Raw genomic sequence first — 18,099 nt, 5'->3', positions numbered from 1 at the left:
CGGGATGGCAGCAAGATTCAATGTGGTCAAGCCCGAGTTTTAGACCCCTGACGGAAAGGGAGGCCATGCCGCTCTCCCTGATTATGCTAACGACGAAGCATATAAAACTGTGTTTAGATAGATAATATACACCCCGTCTTTGCTGTGCTTTGTTCGCTAACATTTCTATAACTTTCTTCCTAAGTTACACGCTTAAGAGCTATAACCCCCCCAAACGGATGCCTTATTTTTAAAATATTTCTATTAATTTTTGAGAAGTTCATTCAGTGTTTTCTGACCGTATTCACCCTCATTCTTTCTCCTAGCTTCTTCAACATCCATACCCATTGTCCCATCCCCAACTTCACGTATTTTTAATTTAAATATTTTAAGAATCTGATATCGAATTTATACCATTTCTATCCCTCCTCTCCCTGCTCTAACTCCTTCCATGTTCCCCCCACTTAAATTTCATGGCCTTGTCTTCTATAGTTACTGTTATTGGGGTGGGGAGTCCCTGGGTGCTAGACAGAAGCAGGCTAAGCAAGCCATGGGGAGCAAGTTAGTAAGTAGCACCCCTCCATGGCCTCTGCATCAGCTGCTGCCCTGAATTCCTTCATGTGTGTGCACATGTGTGTGTTCATGTGTGTGCATCAGTATATATGTGTATATGTGTGTGCATAGGGGTATGCATGTGCATGTATGTGTACATGTGTTATAAAACATACAACTCCATTTAGTGTTACTCATGTGTTGATGTGTTTAGGGCTGACCAGTTAGCAAGGATCTCATCTCTGGAGAAAACTGATTCTCTCTCCTCAGCAGCCATTGATTGCTTATAGCTCTTAATCTAAGGGTAGGACCTTATGACATTGCCCCTATAGTGTTAATGTGGTAACTGGTGTCGGCATTATGCACATCTTGTTTAGGTGACAATATTGTTGGGATGTCGAGAGTGCAGCATCCAGGTCCTCTGGCTCTTACAATTTTTTCTTTCCCTCCTCCATGATGTTCCCTGAGTCTCAGGTGGAGGGGTCACATTGTAGATGTATTGTTTGGGGCTGGCCACCCCATGGTGTCTCTGCACTCTGTCCAGTGTGGGTTTCTGTGACCTGTATTGCTTAGGTAGTGACAGGGCAATATAGAAACCAAAGGCATGCAGACACGCAGACACACACATGCAGACACGCAGACATGCTGTTCCGACTAGTTTTATGTCAACTTGACCCATGTTAGAATGATCTAAAAGGAGGGCACCTCAGTTGAGAAGCGCCTCCATTACCTACAGCTGTAAGGCATTTTCTTAATTAGGGATTGGTGTGAGAGGGCCTAGCCCGTTGGAGGTGATGCCATCCCTGGTGGTCCTGGGTACTATACAAAGGCAGGCCGAGCAAGCCTCAAGGAGCAAGTCACTAAGCAGCACCCCTCCACAACCTCTGCATCAGCTCCTGCCTCCAAGATCCTACCTATTTGAGCTCCTGGCTTCCTTCAGTAACAGACTGTTACCTGGAAGTTGAAGCTGAAATAGACCCATTTTCCCAAAGTTCGGTCATGGTGTTTCATCCGAGCAATTGTAACCCTAACTAGGACAGAAATTGGTATCTCGATCATGGGGTATTGCTAGGACAGACCTGACCATCTTGCTTCAGGGAGAGTTGTGTAAGGATTTTAAAACTTTGGGTTAAAAAAGCCATTGAGTGTTGAGAGTTCTGTGGGAACCTGGAAGATCAAACCATTGAGAGCAATGCAGGCTACGGAGGCCTGGCTTCTGGAGTTTCAGAGGGAAGAAAAGACCCTACAGGGACATTTGTGTGAAGATTCTGTGGTCTGCTTAGCTGGAGCTGAAGGGTCAGCTGTGATTAACAAGAGACCAGAACCACAATAATAAAACCTTTGCTTCATTGGGACAATGGATGCTGGTTACCTGGAGCTGAAGAATTGACTATGCTTAAGAAGAGATCAGCATCCCAGAAAGGTTCCTCAGGGTCAATACATACAAGCTGTATTCCAGAGGCAGCCAAGATTGAACCATGTGCTGGCAGCCAAACTTGGTAATGTAAAAGTCGACCAGGTGGTACTGGCTTTAAAGGCATGAAGGGGTCATGGAGAGCAGCTGAGGCTTGGCACTGTGAGGGGCCATTGGTGAAGGTGCAGCCTCAGTATCAGTTGAAGGTCTAGGACTGAAGAGATCATAAAGAGAAACTGAGGCATCGTGAAAAGAGTCCAGGAGAGGCTATTGGTGAAAGTTCAGCCTATTTGCAGCAGAAGACTCCAGTGTATTAAAGATGCCAGTTCCATGGGATGACCACCAAGAACAGCAGCAGCATTGGAGCAGGGCCAGGTGATGCCTAGAAGACAAACTGTGCTTCGGAGAACAGACCTGTAGAAATGAGCCTCCTGGAGGAGTCCAGAAGATCCTGGGTGAGTTCCAGGTAACTAGCAACTGAGTTATTTACATTTCTGGAGTCCTGTTTTGCTTTGTTCAGATTGTGACTGTGCCTGCTTCTTTCCTTTCTTACTTTGGGTAAGAAAGTATTTATTTCTGATTTTACAGGAGCCTGTAGCTGAGAGGCTTTGGATTTTAAAGGCACTGAATTTTTTAAGTGTTTAAATTTTTAAAGACCGTAGGACTTTGAAATTTTGTAATATTTATGTTAATGTGGCTGTAATGTATGACTTTGAGGAAGTACAAATAAAAAGCCTTAACAGTGACGTGTTTGTGTGTCAAGTTTGACAAGGGGTCAGTTGTGCTGTCTACTTTTATGTTAACTTGACATAAAACATATGGCTAGAGATATCTAAAAGGAGGGAACTTCAATTGAGAAAATATCTCCATTAGATCCAGCTGTAGGACATTTTTTTAATTTAATCTTTTATTGGATATATTTATTTACATTTCAAATGTTATCTCCTTTCTCGGTTTCCCCTCCAGAAACCCCCTATCTCCCATCCCTCCTCACCCTGCTTCAGTGAGGGTACTCCCCCACCCACCCTCTCCCATCTCCCCTACACTGGGGCATTGAGCCTTGGCAGGAAGAAGGGCTTCTCTTCCCATTGATACAAACAAGGCCATCCTCTGCTACATGTGCAGCTGGAGCCATGGGTCCATCCATGTGTACTCTTTGGTTGGTGGTTTAGTCCCTGGGAGCTCTGGTTGGTTGGTATTGTTGTTCTTATCCGGTTGCAAACCCCTTCAGCTCCTTCAGTCCTTTCTCTAACTCCTCCATTGGGGGCCCCCATTCTCAGTCCAATGGTTGGTTGAGAGCATCCGACTCTGTATTTGTCAGGCTCTGGCAGAGCCTCTCAGGAGACAGCTATATCAGGCTCCTGTGAGCATGTATTTCTTGGCAGCAACAATAGTATCTGGGTTTGGTGGATGTATATGGGCTGTATCCACAAGTGGAGCAGTCTCTGGATGGCCTTTCCTTTAGTCTCTGCTCCAAACTTTGTCTCCGTATTTCCTCCTGTGAATATTTTTGTTCCCCATTCGAAGAAGGACTGAAGCACTTTGGTTATCTTTCTTCTTGAGCTTCATGTGGTCTATGAATTGTATCTTGGGTATTCCAAGCTTTTGGGCTAATATCCACTTATCAGTGAGTGTACACCATGGGTGGTTTTTTGTGATTGGGTTACCTCACTCAGGATGATATTTTCTAGTTCCATCCATTTGCCTAAGAATTTCATGAAGTCGTTTTTAATAGCTGAGTAGTACTCCATTGTGTAAATGTACCACATTTTCTGTATCCATTCCTCTGTTGAAAGACATCTGTGTTTTTCCAGGCATTTTCTTAATTAGCAGTTGATGGGGAGGGTCCAGCCCATTGTGAGTGGTGCCATACTTGGGCTTGTCGTCCATGGCAGGCTGAGCAAACCATGAGGAACAAGCCAGTAAAGCAGCACCCCTCCATGGCCTCTGAATCGGCTGCTGCCCTGTTTGTGTTCCTGCTCTGACTTCCCTCATTAATAGGCTGTTATCTGGAAGTATAAGGTGAGATAAACACTTCTTCCCCAAGTTTCTTTGGTCACAATGTTTTATCACAGTAATAGTAACCCTAACTAGGACACACACATACAAAGAAGCTGGGATAGGGTGGGCCATGCACTTTACTGGAGATGTGCCAGCAGTGCCTAGAATCCTAAGGAGTTTATTTTATACATCTGAGTCAAGAAGGCGGGTTTAGCCAAGCTCCATAGGATATCTCTACCAGAACAGTTTTGGGCTGTTAACAGCCAGGAGGAAGGAGCTGTGGCTGATAGTTCCTGCACACACTAGTCTTAGCTAAAGGTCAATAATTCATAATGTCTGTACTTGGACCAGAGGAAGGCTTTGCCTTTCCACTGACCCCTCCATAGGTTTGGGACACAGACATGATCATGTACCTTTATCTACTCCTCACAGTGAATTTCTGCAATTTTCTCTATCTGCTGAATAAAAGTTTGTTTGATAAGGGATGAGAGCTACATGTATCTAAATATAAGGATAAGCACTTCAAATTTATTACGGTTTGGGAAAATGACAGGTGGAATCCTCCTCTCGAATTCATGATCTCTCCAGCCATGGGTAGCACACACTCAAACCGTTCCAGCTCAGTTCCCCCAAGTCTTCTGTCCAAAGTATGTGGTGTCTTCAATGACAAGGTCTTACCTCCAGGTTCTCAGAGGCAAACAAAGCCAGTGGCCACTGCCTTCATTGTTTTGGGAGTTCCTTGGACCCCATATCCTTTGCAATGACTAACAACTTAAAGAAGGGAGGTTTCCCATGGGGGACACTAGGGGTTTGGCTGGGCAGTATGGCTCTTTCATAAACATTATTATCCATGTGACATAATTCCATTTAAACAGTGTGTGTGTGAATGTTTGTGTACACATATATATTGTATTATATTTACATACATATATTTAAGCTTATAAAACGTTGTTTTCCTGTGGCTTTTCAAACATCCTCAGTATTACTCATCTCTCCTCCTTTGCTTTCTCTATATATATTGCCCTCCCTTAAAATTCTTTTAATATTAATGTGGAAACACCAAATTAATGTGGAAACACGAAACCTATGGATCCAAAGAAATCCTGAGCAGAAAAATATGAGGCTTGGGGACTCAGCATTTATGATTTCAGGGTAAACTGCAGAGCCATAGTTGTGGACGAAGCGTTGCATCACCCAATCCTTTACAGAAATTCCAAGAGTGTATATTGGATAGAAGACAGCCTCTTCAGCAAATGATGCTGAGAGAACCGGATACCCCATGTAAAAGAATGAGGCTAGACCCCCACATCTCACCCTTCAAAGAATAAAGTCCAAATAGATAAAGACCTCAGTGTAGGGCCTGACACAGCACGGAGATCCAGGTACCCACACCCATGTAAAAGGCCTCGTATGATGATAATCCCAGTGCTGGGAGACAGTGACAGGTGGATCCCTGGAGCTCACTGCACCATCAGCCCAACTTACAGCAAATCTCAAGTCCTAGTGAGATATCCCCTTTCAAAAAGCCAAGGCAAAATAGTGCTTGATGAGGAATGACATTTAAGATTGTCTAGGGAAGGGGGTTATATGCACATACACACACATACATACTCATGCACACACACAAACACATAGGCACATAAACTCACAGAGAGAGGCACATACATAGACAGAGGCACATATACACATACACATGAACACATTTACACACATACATACACACACACAGAGAGGGACAATCACAGACAGAGAAATGTATACACATATACATGCACACACATACACACACACACACAAAAACACATGTCCACACATAGTCACATACACACAGAGACAAACACACATTCACATGCATACACACAAACATATACACATAGAGTCACATACATACACAAGCACACACACAAACACATATATACATAAACACACAAACACATAGACTCATAGTCTGGAACTTATAGAGGGAGAATATACTTTAGGACCACAAGATATAAACACAGACTTTCTGAAAAGGACTCCAGTTGCTCAGAATATAAGGCCAAAAATTGACAAGTAAGACCTCTTAAAATAAAAAGGTTTCTGTATAGAAATGGCCAGCGGGGGCTGGAGAGATGGCTCAGCGGTTAAGAGCACTGACTGCTCTTCCAGAGGTCCTGAGTTCAAATCCCAGCAACCACATGGTGGCTCACAGCCATCTATAATGAGATCTGATGCCCCCTTCTGGTGTGTCTGAAAACAGCTACACTGCGCTCATATAAATAAAGTAAATAAATCTTTAAAAAGAAAAGAACTGGCAACTCCAGGTATATACTGACAGAGCGTTAAATTAAAAGAAAAAAGAAAAAAGAAATGGCCAGTGAAATAAGAAGCCTAGAAATAAGAGAAAAATCTTTGGTAGCTATCCATTTGACAATGTATTGATCTCTAGAATATACAAAGAACTCAAAAAAAAAAAAAAAAAAAAAAAAAAAAAAAAAAAAAAAGATCAGTAAATAAGCTAATGAAATGTTTGGTTCCAAAAGATGAAATACAAGTAGCCGAGAGAGATGAAAAATGTTCAACTTTGCTAACCATCACCTAAATCAAATGAAAACTGTGCTACGATGCCATCTTGACGACTTTCTCCCCGCAGCAGCTTGTGTAGTATCTTCCGGTACTGATGAATGCCAGCCTTTGGGGAGGAAGCTTCCAGGTCAGCATAACAAACAGCTCGATTTCTCTACGTCCTGGGACCAAAGTGTGTAGTGTCTTCAGCATAGGGTCTTCCCATCAAATTATGGTGGGCAGACAATACCAAAGAGTTGTTGAGGCCTCATGTTCAGACTTCTTCAGGGATGAAAGTCTCTTCCCTCTCACCACACATTGGATCTTTCTGATGACCAGTTCTCATCCTGAAGTTGTCTAGGGACTCTAGACTACATTAGCATAACCCTAGGTAGAGCAGTAAGCAGATTGACATGAACAATAAATGATGTTCCTATCAGGAAATGCTTGGGGGCTTTAGGAGCTGTGTGCTGTGGAGTAGAACACCGAAGCGTGAATCCTGAAAACTATGGTAACACGTGCCTTAAAGGGGTGTGAGAGACATGGATGCTACCGAGGTGGCTAACTACTTTCTGGTCGGTTCTAAGGCTCACGTGACAGGAGTATCCATGCCGGGTCCTTTAAATCTGACCAAGGACCCATAGCTATGGAGTTCATAGGTCCTAAAAGTGAACCTACTAATATGACAAAGTTAATTGAACATAGTATCAAATTGTCATATCTCTAAACGGGACAGATGAGCACTTCGCTAGTACTCCTTAGAAGAGCATCTATATAGCTTGCTGATACAAAGATTTCAAATTGGTCAAACACAGAGACAAAGTGATCAGTGGAGTTCTCAGCCATCAGTGGGACATTCATATCAGACAGCCTCCTGTGAAGAAGACCCAGAGAACATCTACGAAGAATGAAAAAGAAAAGAAAAAAAGACTGTAAGAGCCAGAAGGCAGTTAGAACCAGGACAAAACAGAGTCTTCTAGATGTAGCAACAATGTTTCACTCCTGAACTCACAGCAGCTGTGGTTGCTTGGAAAAAACCTGCACACACCCAAGCCAATCCACACTCCAGCATGGATGGGGTAAGGGCACATGAGCCTGCACCCCCTGGCTGAGAGCTGGTCAGTTGATGGTGCCGTGGGAAGAAAGTCCGTTTTCCTTAAGAGTGCGGTAGGTTGACCAGGCAACAGTGACCAGCCCCACACCCACGAGAACAGGGGTGGCACTGGCTGGTTCTGGTGAGCTGTGTTCAAAGAGAGCAGAACCTAACGCTGGGAAGGGGACATGAAGGAAGGGGACATGAGGAATGGATCCAGGAGGAGCTGGAGGTGGAGAGGGAGGGGAATACAACAGGAATGCACTGGATACATTGTGTGCGTGTATACAGTTTCCAAAGGATGAATAAAATGTATGTTATTTTTTAAGATGCTGGAACAGAGGGCTCCAGGTTGGTGAATGCACTGATGTTCAGGAAGGGCAACTGAGGGGCATGAAGGTCCAATGCACACCATTTCCTATTCATCTCCCACATCATTTCCTATTCATCTCCCACACCATTTCCTATTCATCTCCCACACCATTTCCTATTCATCTCCCACACCATTTCCTATTCATCACCCACACCATTTCCTATTCATCACCCACACCATTTCCTATTCATCTCCCACCCCATTTCCTATTCATCTCCCACACCATTTCCTATTCATCACCCACACCATTTCCTATTCATCACCCACACCATTTCCTATTCATCACCCACACCATTTCCTATTCATCACCCACACCATTTCCTATTCATCACCCACACCATTTCCTATTCATCACCCACACCATTTCCTATTCATCTCCCACACCATTTCCTATTCATCTCCCACACCATTTCCTATTCATCACCCACACCATTTCCTATTCATCACCCACACCATTTCCTATTCATCTCCCACACCATTTCCTATTCGGCTCTTAGGATTTGATGGTTGCTATGTGGGAGCCTTTATAGTATACTGTTGATGAAAGGTGATTCTAATTAGAGAGTTTTGGGTTGGTTTGGTTTGGTTTGGTTTGGTTTGGTTTGGTTTGGTTTGGTTTGGTTTGGTTTGGAGGTTTTGTTTCTATTCTGTTTTTATTTTTCTTTTCTTATGCTTCATCAGTTGGTTCCATGGTTGGATGATTAACTAAAGTTTTGGTTTCAGATAAGAAGTGGTGCTGGTGGTTTTCGGTTTTGGGGTTTAGGTTTTGTCTTTGGTAAACGTACACACAGTATGAAGACTTCATGTGACACTGCATGTTATCTTTCCCACACTAGTTATAGTACAAAGGTTTCTTCCAGACCTCAGAGTTTATTCATGTCCTGATCATGGGTGCCTGGGACAGGGCAGAGTTGGGGCTCATTTAAATTTGCATGTTTTCCTCTTGGCCATTAACTTGCTTCAGACAGCCTCATGTTTGAAAAATATAAGGAAGCAGCTCCACCAAATGGTGAGAGAAGAAATGCCACCAAAGTTGTACAGTGCTGATGAGTGTCAAGGTGCTGGCCATCTTGTCTGCCTTTGTGTTATTACTGTGAATGCCTGTGGCAGCTCTCTCACAAACGATGTGTTTATTAGCTCCATCACCTCAGGAGTTCAAGGTCCAAGATTTGAGACTCTCACAGTGTGGCTTCTGTGAGGATGGTGAAGAGAAGTGGGCAACTGCAGGACTGCAGGTGGGATCAAGAGTTAGGGATGGTGGATGGCGGTGCATCAGATACAATGTTACAAATGGTGGATGGATGGTTACAAATGGAGGGTGGATGGTTACAAATGGTGGGTGGATGGTTACAAAGGGTGGGTGGATGGTTACAAATGGTGGTTGGCTATTCATCAGATCAAATGCTATGGATGGCCCATGGTAGTGTATCACTGCAGGATTGCACATGGGGTGGAATGATTACCCCTCCCGCGGAGAAACTGCACCAGGAAGATGGGAGAGATAAGGTCATACAACCTTGCTCTAGGATGGAGGAGCAAGAATCAGGATGAAACCCAGCATAAAATAAGATTCTTTATAAACCAAGTAATTTATTGCTACAAAAGATATCTACAAATGCATGCATAGAGAAGTCTTTAAAATGTACTTTCCAGTCTAGAGATGACTCCATGGTTAAGTCACTAACTGCTCTTCAAGAAGACCTGAGTTCAAATCCCAGCAACCACATGGTGGTTCAAACAACGGTAATGAGATCTGATGCCCTCTTCTACTATGTCTGAAGACAGCAACAGTGTATTCATATATAATAAAAAAAGGAAAAACTAAAATACATACTTTCCCTCAGTTCAGTTCTTCATTGTAGTAAGTGGGAAAACACTCTGTAAGTAAAGCACACTGACCATGTTCTCTAGTACAAGGTACAGCAGAGGACATTTGAAGTCAGCACTAGCAGCCCTTAGGCATGCACTGGTGCCTGGACTTCCTTCTTTCCCCTACGAGCTTGCAAATTTATTATTCAATAATTAAAAATGGATTTGCAGAATTACCAGTTGTTTTGTGAAAACAAATGTTAGCTTTTTGATTCAGTCAAACATGATTATCTCAACTGACAGACAGCTTTACTTCCAAGTGAAAGGACAGTCAGATGCTGTCACCTCACATGGGATGATGAGGGTGCTGTTCCCTTCCTCTCCTATGCACGTATCACACCACCAAGCCACACTCTACCCTTTATGGCAGCAGACATGACATAAGCAGTTCTCTTGACACCTGGGAAGAAGCAGAATGGGAAACTGAGGCTCTGTCTGGGTGGACTCTTGTGAGCAGTGTCCCGGAGGATGGCAGCTGGACATTTGTTCTGCCTCTGCAACTTCTCTTCCCTCTAGGGCTGGAACAGTTCTGGAAGCTGAAGCTACTCAGGTTCTGTGGGAGGTCAGGTGGGAAGTGGGAAGGCGTCCTAGAGCCCTCGCTGAGCTCAGTGAGGATACGGGATAGTGCTCTACAAGATGGAGTCCCCTGCATCCTCTTCTGATTCTCCTCTGCGATATTTTCTCTGACACAGTCCTTGCCAAGGCAGCGTTCCTCTTCAGGGTTCTGTCCCTTCCCTTCCTCCATCAGTCACTAATCTCTGTTACTTATCTAATGTAACCAACTATTAAGTAACTGCATATATGAGACCACGGGGACACAGAAGCTATTAGGAGTTCTGTCCTCAGGACACTTAAAATTGGTTGGTGGTCCTCACCTTCTGAGTCTCCTAGGCTCACACAGGAGAAGAGCATCTTCAGATGGATTAACTACTTCTTCATTCAGCCCTGAGGTGGTTCACAAGAAACTACTGTGGATTCGGTGAGCTGGGCCTCCACACAGGACTCTAGAGACACAGTTAATTTGTTTCTTTTTCAGATACTTTGAATTTTAGGCCTTGCAATGAAATTTTGGGGGTGGGTAGGAAAGATGGAAACAAATGGGAGTTGAATCTAACTGAGGCAAGTTGATACTTACACAGAATATGGCACTGTTCTCCCTGGTGGTCAGAGAGACTGATTCACAGAAAACCAATAGCATGGAAATGAATAGTGAAGCTCCGAGGATTCCCTAGTTACTAAGTGGGTCTTTTGGATGGCTCAGGTGTCACTGCTCTATTCTGGAGGGTTCCTAATATACTTCCACTAGGGGGCAGGGCAGCAGAGGATGAGAAACTATTCTCTGGAGGGGACAGAGAGATGGCAAGACCTTTTCCAGCACCTTCCCTACAACTCCTACCCCTGATGGAGCAGGAGAGTCTGCCTACAAGGTCAGTCTGCACTTCCTGCTCAGCATCCTCCTCAGAGCCGCCTTGACGTCCTTGTTTTTCAGGCTGTAGATGAGGGGATTTAGCAGTGGGGTCACCACACTGTACTGCAAAGAAAACACTTGTTCCAAGGCTGAGCCGGATGCTGGAGTCATGTACCTTAGGAGGAATTACACAAAGGAGCAACGTGAACTCAGGAACTCAGGATGGGGATCAGGATACCACCCAAGTCTGTGGCCCATCCCACTCCCTCAGAGTGCTCAAAGTGTACCTCAGGGTCACCATGGCAACAGGGGACCTCTCAGCACCAACTGTTCACTAAGTTCTCTTTGTGGTCAGGCTGGGTGTTAGTTTGGAACCTCATTCCACTGTCATTGTCACCCTCACTGGGAAGTCGGTCACTTCTGCCCTCACAGGCTTCCAGTCAGGAGTGAATGCACAGAGAGGAGAACAAGTTCTGTGGACTGAGGGGCTCTGGTTAGGATCAGACCAAGTCCTTTCCACCTCCTTCCCACTCTTCCAAGCATCATGGCTTGTGGCCATGACAACAGCACTACCCCTTTTCTATAATCACAACAATTCTGAAACAGGAGACTCTCACTCAGTGATGATTGTTTCCTTTGTAAAACTACTTGTCTAGTTCACAAAATTGTTATTGTTTCTCATATCATGGCCCTGACAATTACTCTCAATCACAGTAAATCATCATCGTCATCATCACCATCATCATCATCACCACACCCTGTGTGTTGGAGTGTTTGCATGTACATGTGCATGTGCACCGTGTGGATGCCTGGTACTCATGGTTTTCAGGAGACGGATCCTGGTCCCCTGGAACCGGATGTCGTGAGCCTCCATGTAGGTGGTAGGAACCTAACCTGGGTCCTCTGCAAGAGCAGCAATTGTTTCTAACCACTGAGCCATCTCTTCAGCCCCAGCACATTATTTTTATAATGCCTGGCAGAACAATTTTTTTAGTTTCACTTTTCTTTGGCTTATGAAGGAGCCAAAGTCTGTGAATAACGTGAGAGATGAAAGTGGATTAAGCAGAACATGTGGCGTCAATTTAACATCCTGAGATTAAACCATTGGATGTATCTAAGTATTTCTCGGGTTATTTCTCAAAGAAACATCATTATGTTTTTCAACAGCATCACCTTCACTGGGACAAATGTGACATATCCAGAATGTTCTCATGGACTGTGGACTTGATTTAAAAGGTCGAGGGCTGGGGAGATAGATAGCTCAGTGGTCCGGGACTCAGCTGTGTTAATGGAGGACTGTAGTTAACTTCTGAGCACACGTCAGACAGTTCAGGCCCTCCTGTACCTCTAGCTTCAGAGGATCTAATGTCCTCCGGAGATCTCTGCACACATGTGAGTGCATGCATACACACATACATGCACACACCCATATACTCACAGACACACATGCATGTACATTCACAGATACATACATACATACATACACACACAAATAAACATATATACATACATACATACAGACATACATAAATACACAGACACACATGGACACACAGACATACATAGATACACACACATACACCTACATACAGACACACATATACCCATATATACACATACACACATACATACCCATAGACCTATATATGCACACACTTACATCCATATACTCATGCATCCACAACACACATACATACATACTAACATACAAACATATACACAAGTACATACACATATATACATACATACATATACATACAAACACAGAAGAACACAGACATACACATACACACATGCATACATGCACACTCACACACATGCATATACACATATGAAAAGAAACACAAACATGCACACATGTGCACACACAGTCTTTAAGAGGAAGGTATTCAGCTATCTATTATTTTAAATCATCTCTTTTTCAAAATTTTCTGTGAAATCAGTAGGAGAAATCTTATGGCTGCTTTATGGCATCTCTGACATTTATCCTCAGCCATGGGGAGTTCTCCCATACCCAGCTTTACCACATCAATTCTCTCCCTGACACAGCAAAGGGGACAAACACTGGGCAGTGTACTCACATCCAGCTCAGCAGCAGAAGCACAGGCGTTATTTATCTGTCTTAGGTAGGGGAAGCTCAATGGTCACAGTTCTTCCTTGAGACAGGGCAAGATCATGGGATACACTTAGCTGGGGCCACAGCCATCTTGCTTTGGGATTTCTGATGAATACTTCCTTCCCTCTGCAAACTCAAGCTGTTTACCTGACATGGGGGTTAAAGCAGTAGGAGTGACCTCACACCAATATGGAGCCTGGCTACACCCAGAAGTTAGTGAACAGTTAGTGCCTAATAATAACAGTGTGGACCAACTGTGCTGACATCAACTCCTAGTAGGAAGGGAGCTGGTGTCTCCATCAAAGATGCTGGACTTCTCTTCTTTCTCAAGCACTACATAAAAATCTACCCAAGATTCTAAATTTTTCTTTGAGAACTCAAATCATAGATTAGTGTGGTATAAAAATGTTTAGTCTTTGGCCAAGCTGCATTCTAGAATAGACAATTCAGCCTGTGAAAAAATGGACTTCGCTTCCTTTAGGAGAAAGGTCTAACTGGGCCACCCATGAGTTCAACTTGTTATCCTCCTGGTACTGGGGATCGCAGGATTGTGCCCCTATGCCTGACCTACAGGGTCTCCAACTCCCAACTGTCTTTCTCTCTCTCCCCAAAAAGTAACTCAATCATTCCTGCCCACCCTCCTTGTCTCTTTCTTTTCTCTCCCTTTTTTCTCCCTCTCTCCCTCCCTCCTTCCTGTCTCTTTGTTTTGTCTCCCTCTCTCCCTCCTTATTTGAAAACATCTCAGCCAGTCCACTGCAGAGCTGTAGAGGAGCTCCAGCCCTTGATATTCCAGGACAGAGTTTCAGAATGGCTCCTTCTAGCTACATGGCTATGCTGTTCTGTAGGTCAAGAGTGGTTAGGAGAGGGATGCTCGGCACTTCTGAGTAGGGACTACCACATGACACACCTGAACACTCCTGAACCATAAAAGATGGTAACCACAAGGAAATGGGAAGAACAGGTGGAGAAGATCTTGCTCCGACCGGTGGCCGAGTTGATGCTCAGGTCTGTCTTGATGATTCTGCTGTAAGATCCCAGCAGGAGGACAATTGAACCAAAACCCAAGATTACAGCAGAGGTCAGAGTAGATGCAACAGTCGTGTGGGGGTCAGAACAGACCAACAGGAGCACTGGAGGAAGCTCACAGGCAAAACTGTGGATGAGGTTCGGGCCACAGTAGTTCTCCTGAGCTAACAGGAGGGTGTTTACCAGGCTAACAATCATTCCTATGGCCAAGGATACACCCACCATCCCAGAACAAACTTTTCCATTCATAGTGACCACATACAACAGAGGGTTGCACACAGCCTGGAACCGGTCATAGGCCATGGCAGAAAGAATGCAGGCTTCTGCGGACCCAGAGAACAGGACCAGGCCGACCTGAATGAAACACCCAATGAAGGATATGGTCTTACACTCCGAAATAAGGTTCCTCAGCAACTTGGGCGTAATGACTGAAGAGTAGAAAGCATCCATAAAAGAGAGGTATCTCAGGAAGAAGTACATGGGGGTACGGAGGTGGGCGTCAAAGCTGATCAGCATCAGCATCAGCAGGTTGCCCCCGAGGGTCAAGAGGTAAATCACCAAGAACAGTACAAAGAGCAGTACCTGGCTCCAAGGGCTGCTGGTTAGTCCCTGGAGCACAAACTCAGTGACATTTCTAACTTCCATGAAGCATTCAAGCTGAGAGACCAGTACTGAAGAGACAGCTCAGCTGTGCTGTGGGCCCAGGATGGTGAATGGCGCTGCTGGGCTGACTCCGTGGTAGCGCCTAAAGCGGGGTGTGGGCAGTTGCCCGGATGTGGCTTTACTTCTCTGTGGATCCTCAGTACTTTCTAGCTCAGGGCAGTGAGCTCCTGCCCGAAGTGGAGAAGGTGTGTGGAAAGTGTGTAGAGGAGACCTGGGGAGACAGGGAAGGGGAAGGAAGATTAGAAATCAGGAGGAAGGATGGGAGGAAGCCGAGGGCAGATCCCAGGACACTGAGAGGCTTCTGTTCTTCTTCCCAAGAGAGTGAAGTTCAAGCTGCAAGAGGAATGACTGGCCCAGGAAATCAGCAGCAAACATTTTGGCCTCTAGGAGACAGACCATAGTGATGTCTGAATAAGTGCTAGAGGCACTGTTGACACATCATGAGGTACAAACCCCTCTCTGTCCTCTAGGTTTGCAAATCACTTGTAATGTTTATAATAAAAAAGGTATCAGTGGAGTAGGTCAGATGGCTTAGCCAGTGCGGGTGCTTGCCAGCAAGGACGATGAACCGAGTCCAGTCCCTGGACCCGGAGTGGGAGGAGAGTGCTGACCTCTTACAAGTTGTCTTCTGGACCCACATGTATGCAGTGGGCACCATGCACCGATCCAAGAAATGTAAGGAAGAAAAATCTGGAAAACTAGATGGTTTCTACGCTCCATTCCATTAGGACATGCTATGAAAGACATGTCTGGGTATTTTTGTGGGGGTGCATTTACTACTGAATAGAGATTCCTGTCATTCTGGTTGCTACTCGAAGCAGAGGTGGCCACAGTTTCATGGAAGCGAAATGGAGGGAGCCATTAAAATGGATGTGAGGGCTGTGTTCCCGAGCCCTTCCAAAGCCTTCTAGCTTTAGTGAGTCACAATGTGCTCCGTTCCTACTGCATTCCCAGGGTTTAGCACAAGACCTGAGATTCTGAATTGGATATAGTTAAAGTCAGACCACAGTTAGAGACTCAGCTTCTGAATGTTACACATATTATCTCCCCAAAGGAGGAGGGTAAACCTTACTTGGTAGAAGGGACAGTTACAAGGTTCAGTTGAGACCAGAGGAAGGGAAAGAGGTGCCTTTCTTCTCAGAACATAGCTAGAAGGTTCCTAAGTGGGGATCTCCCTCTCCTCACAACTTACCCAATTCTGGGTTCCCCAGCTGGGCACCTTTAGGAGAAATGGATGTGAATAAGATTTATCCTTTCCTCCATCCCGAGGCCAAACCTGGTGAGTGTGGAGGAGATGCCCAGAGCACATCCTTCCCACACTGCGCAAAGCCGAGAATCTTGGTTTCCCTGGGCTTCCCTTGGCTCTGTCCTAGGGGATGCAGGCAAGGGACTTCTGGCAAGTGAGCTCTTTAAAATTTGGTTTTGAGCCCTAGCCTTTAATGGCTGACCTGTCTCTCTAGCTCTCAAGAGACTTCTGAATAAGGATCCATCCCCCATAGTCTTTGTGTCTAAGGGGAAGCATAGTTTTCCAAGCTTCCACTTTCAAATAATAATGGCCAGAGGGACTTGAAGTCATCTTCAGACCTGAGAGGATGAATAAGTCCCTAGAGAGACCCTTAAGCAGGTCAGCTCTGATTCTCTATGGGTCCTCCTGACTGACTCTTTCTCTGTGTTGCTCTTGCTGCAGTGGGTTACATCATACAAGGGAGACCTGAGGTGGCCAAGATTCTGGTGTTACTTTTATTATTATATAAAAATCTCACTGATATAATAATAGGTTATAATTTTGTTTATGGTATATGGTTGCAAAATTGTGAACCACACACATGCATATGTATAGACACACAGACAAGCACGCACACATATTTACACATGCATACCCACAGGAACTTGCACACAGACATCACATGCACACCCTTTCTACCCCCGGTATGACTCAGCTCTGCTTTCCTTTCTACTGTTCTCTCTCTCCTAGGCTTTTTATCCTGAAGTTTATTTTTAATGACCACAGCCTCACCGTGTTGTCCAGACATCTTTCTAATAAAATGTTTAGCTATCAAACAAAGAAACCAAAAAAACCAAAACAATAAGAAAGGAAAACAATTTTGCTTTCCTGCTTACCCCTACTCCTCTTCTTCCCCCAGCTGTTCTGGCCCATTGTGCTGGCTCCTCGTTGTCAGGTTTAGGCCACTGTCCCCAGCTGTCACCATGATCATCTACTCATCAGCCATGGAGCACTGTTCTCTGACATTACCACATCCGAGAGATCGCCGATGGCTGTGCTGGAGGTGGGGGGCAGGATGGTCAGCAGAACAGAGGGTGCCATCCATGACCCGTTCACTGGCAGAAATGCTTCTGCTGCTGGTTAGAGAGAGAAGGTTCTGAGAGAACAGTGCTCACAGGTGTTCACATTGTCACGATCCATCACTTACAGGAAACCAGCTTCACAAAAGAGGCCGACAAATAGTGCATCAAAGACCACGAATTTACCCAAAGGCAAACTTGAAGAACATAAACCAGGAAGAGTCAAGCCTTTTATGACTGGAGCCGCAGAGCACCTTAAGCACATCCTTGCTAACTTCATTAACTAGCAGATTTTATTGGTGAAAACATGATCCCGGATGGCATGGTTGCCCTCCAGACTCAGGTGAAGGGGGTGTGACTCCATTCATGATTTTCTTGAAGGATGGCTTAGAGATGATAACCTCAACCAAATGGAAAACATGTCATACGGGCTGTCTAAAATAAAGTTTATTTAAATTAAAAAAAATCTCTGAAAAAGTTGTTACGTTATTTTCCACTTAAACATTCTTTACACTGAACACATTTGCAGCTTAGCTTACTCAGAAATGAAGTTCAAAGAGCAAAGCATGGCCTCTTATTTTTGAATTATTGTTGCACACACATGCTTGATCTCAGATTTACAAATATGACTTGTGGAGTTTATTTAATGTCGCTCATAGTACATGGTTTTTTTATTTTCAAAAAATTATTGGATATTCTCTGTATTTACATTTCAAATGTTATACCTTTGCTCCTCCCATCACTTTCCTCCCATCTC

General features: G+C 44.5%; 1 protein-coding gene and 1 pseudogene across 2 annotated transcripts; one reads left to right on the top strand and one right to left on the bottom strand.

The window, feature by feature from the left end:
* Window positions 1-11,245: 11,245 nt before the first annotated feature.
* LOC308438208 (olfactory receptor 5BS1-like) lies at window positions 11,246-15,020 on the bottom strand (the record flags this gene model as incomplete). Its single annotated transcript, XM_080939515.1, has 2 exons — window positions 11,246-11,408; window positions 14,257-15,020. 2 exons carry the CDS (start codon window positions 15,018-15,020, stop codon window positions 11,246-11,248), a joined length of 927 nt encoding a protein of 308 aa, XP_080795641.1.
* Window positions 15,021-17,263: 2,243 nt separating this feature from the next.
* LOC308438173 (translationally-controlled tumor protein-like) lies at window positions 17,264-17,786 on the top strand (annotated as a pseudogene). The gene has a single exon. The product of its transcript is annotated as a translationally-controlled tumor protein-like (transcript).
* Window positions 17,787-18,099: the final 313 nt, after the last annotated feature.

The sequence above is a fragment of the Micromys minutus genome (assembly GCF_963924665.1).
Source record: "Micromys minutus genome assembly, chromosome: 27".
In the NCBI taxonomy this organism is placed as follows: domain Eukaryota; kingdom Metazoa; phylum Chordata; class Mammalia; order Rodentia; family Muridae; genus Micromys; species Micromys minutus.
This window is presented reverse-complemented; position numbering and strand designations above follow the sequence as displayed.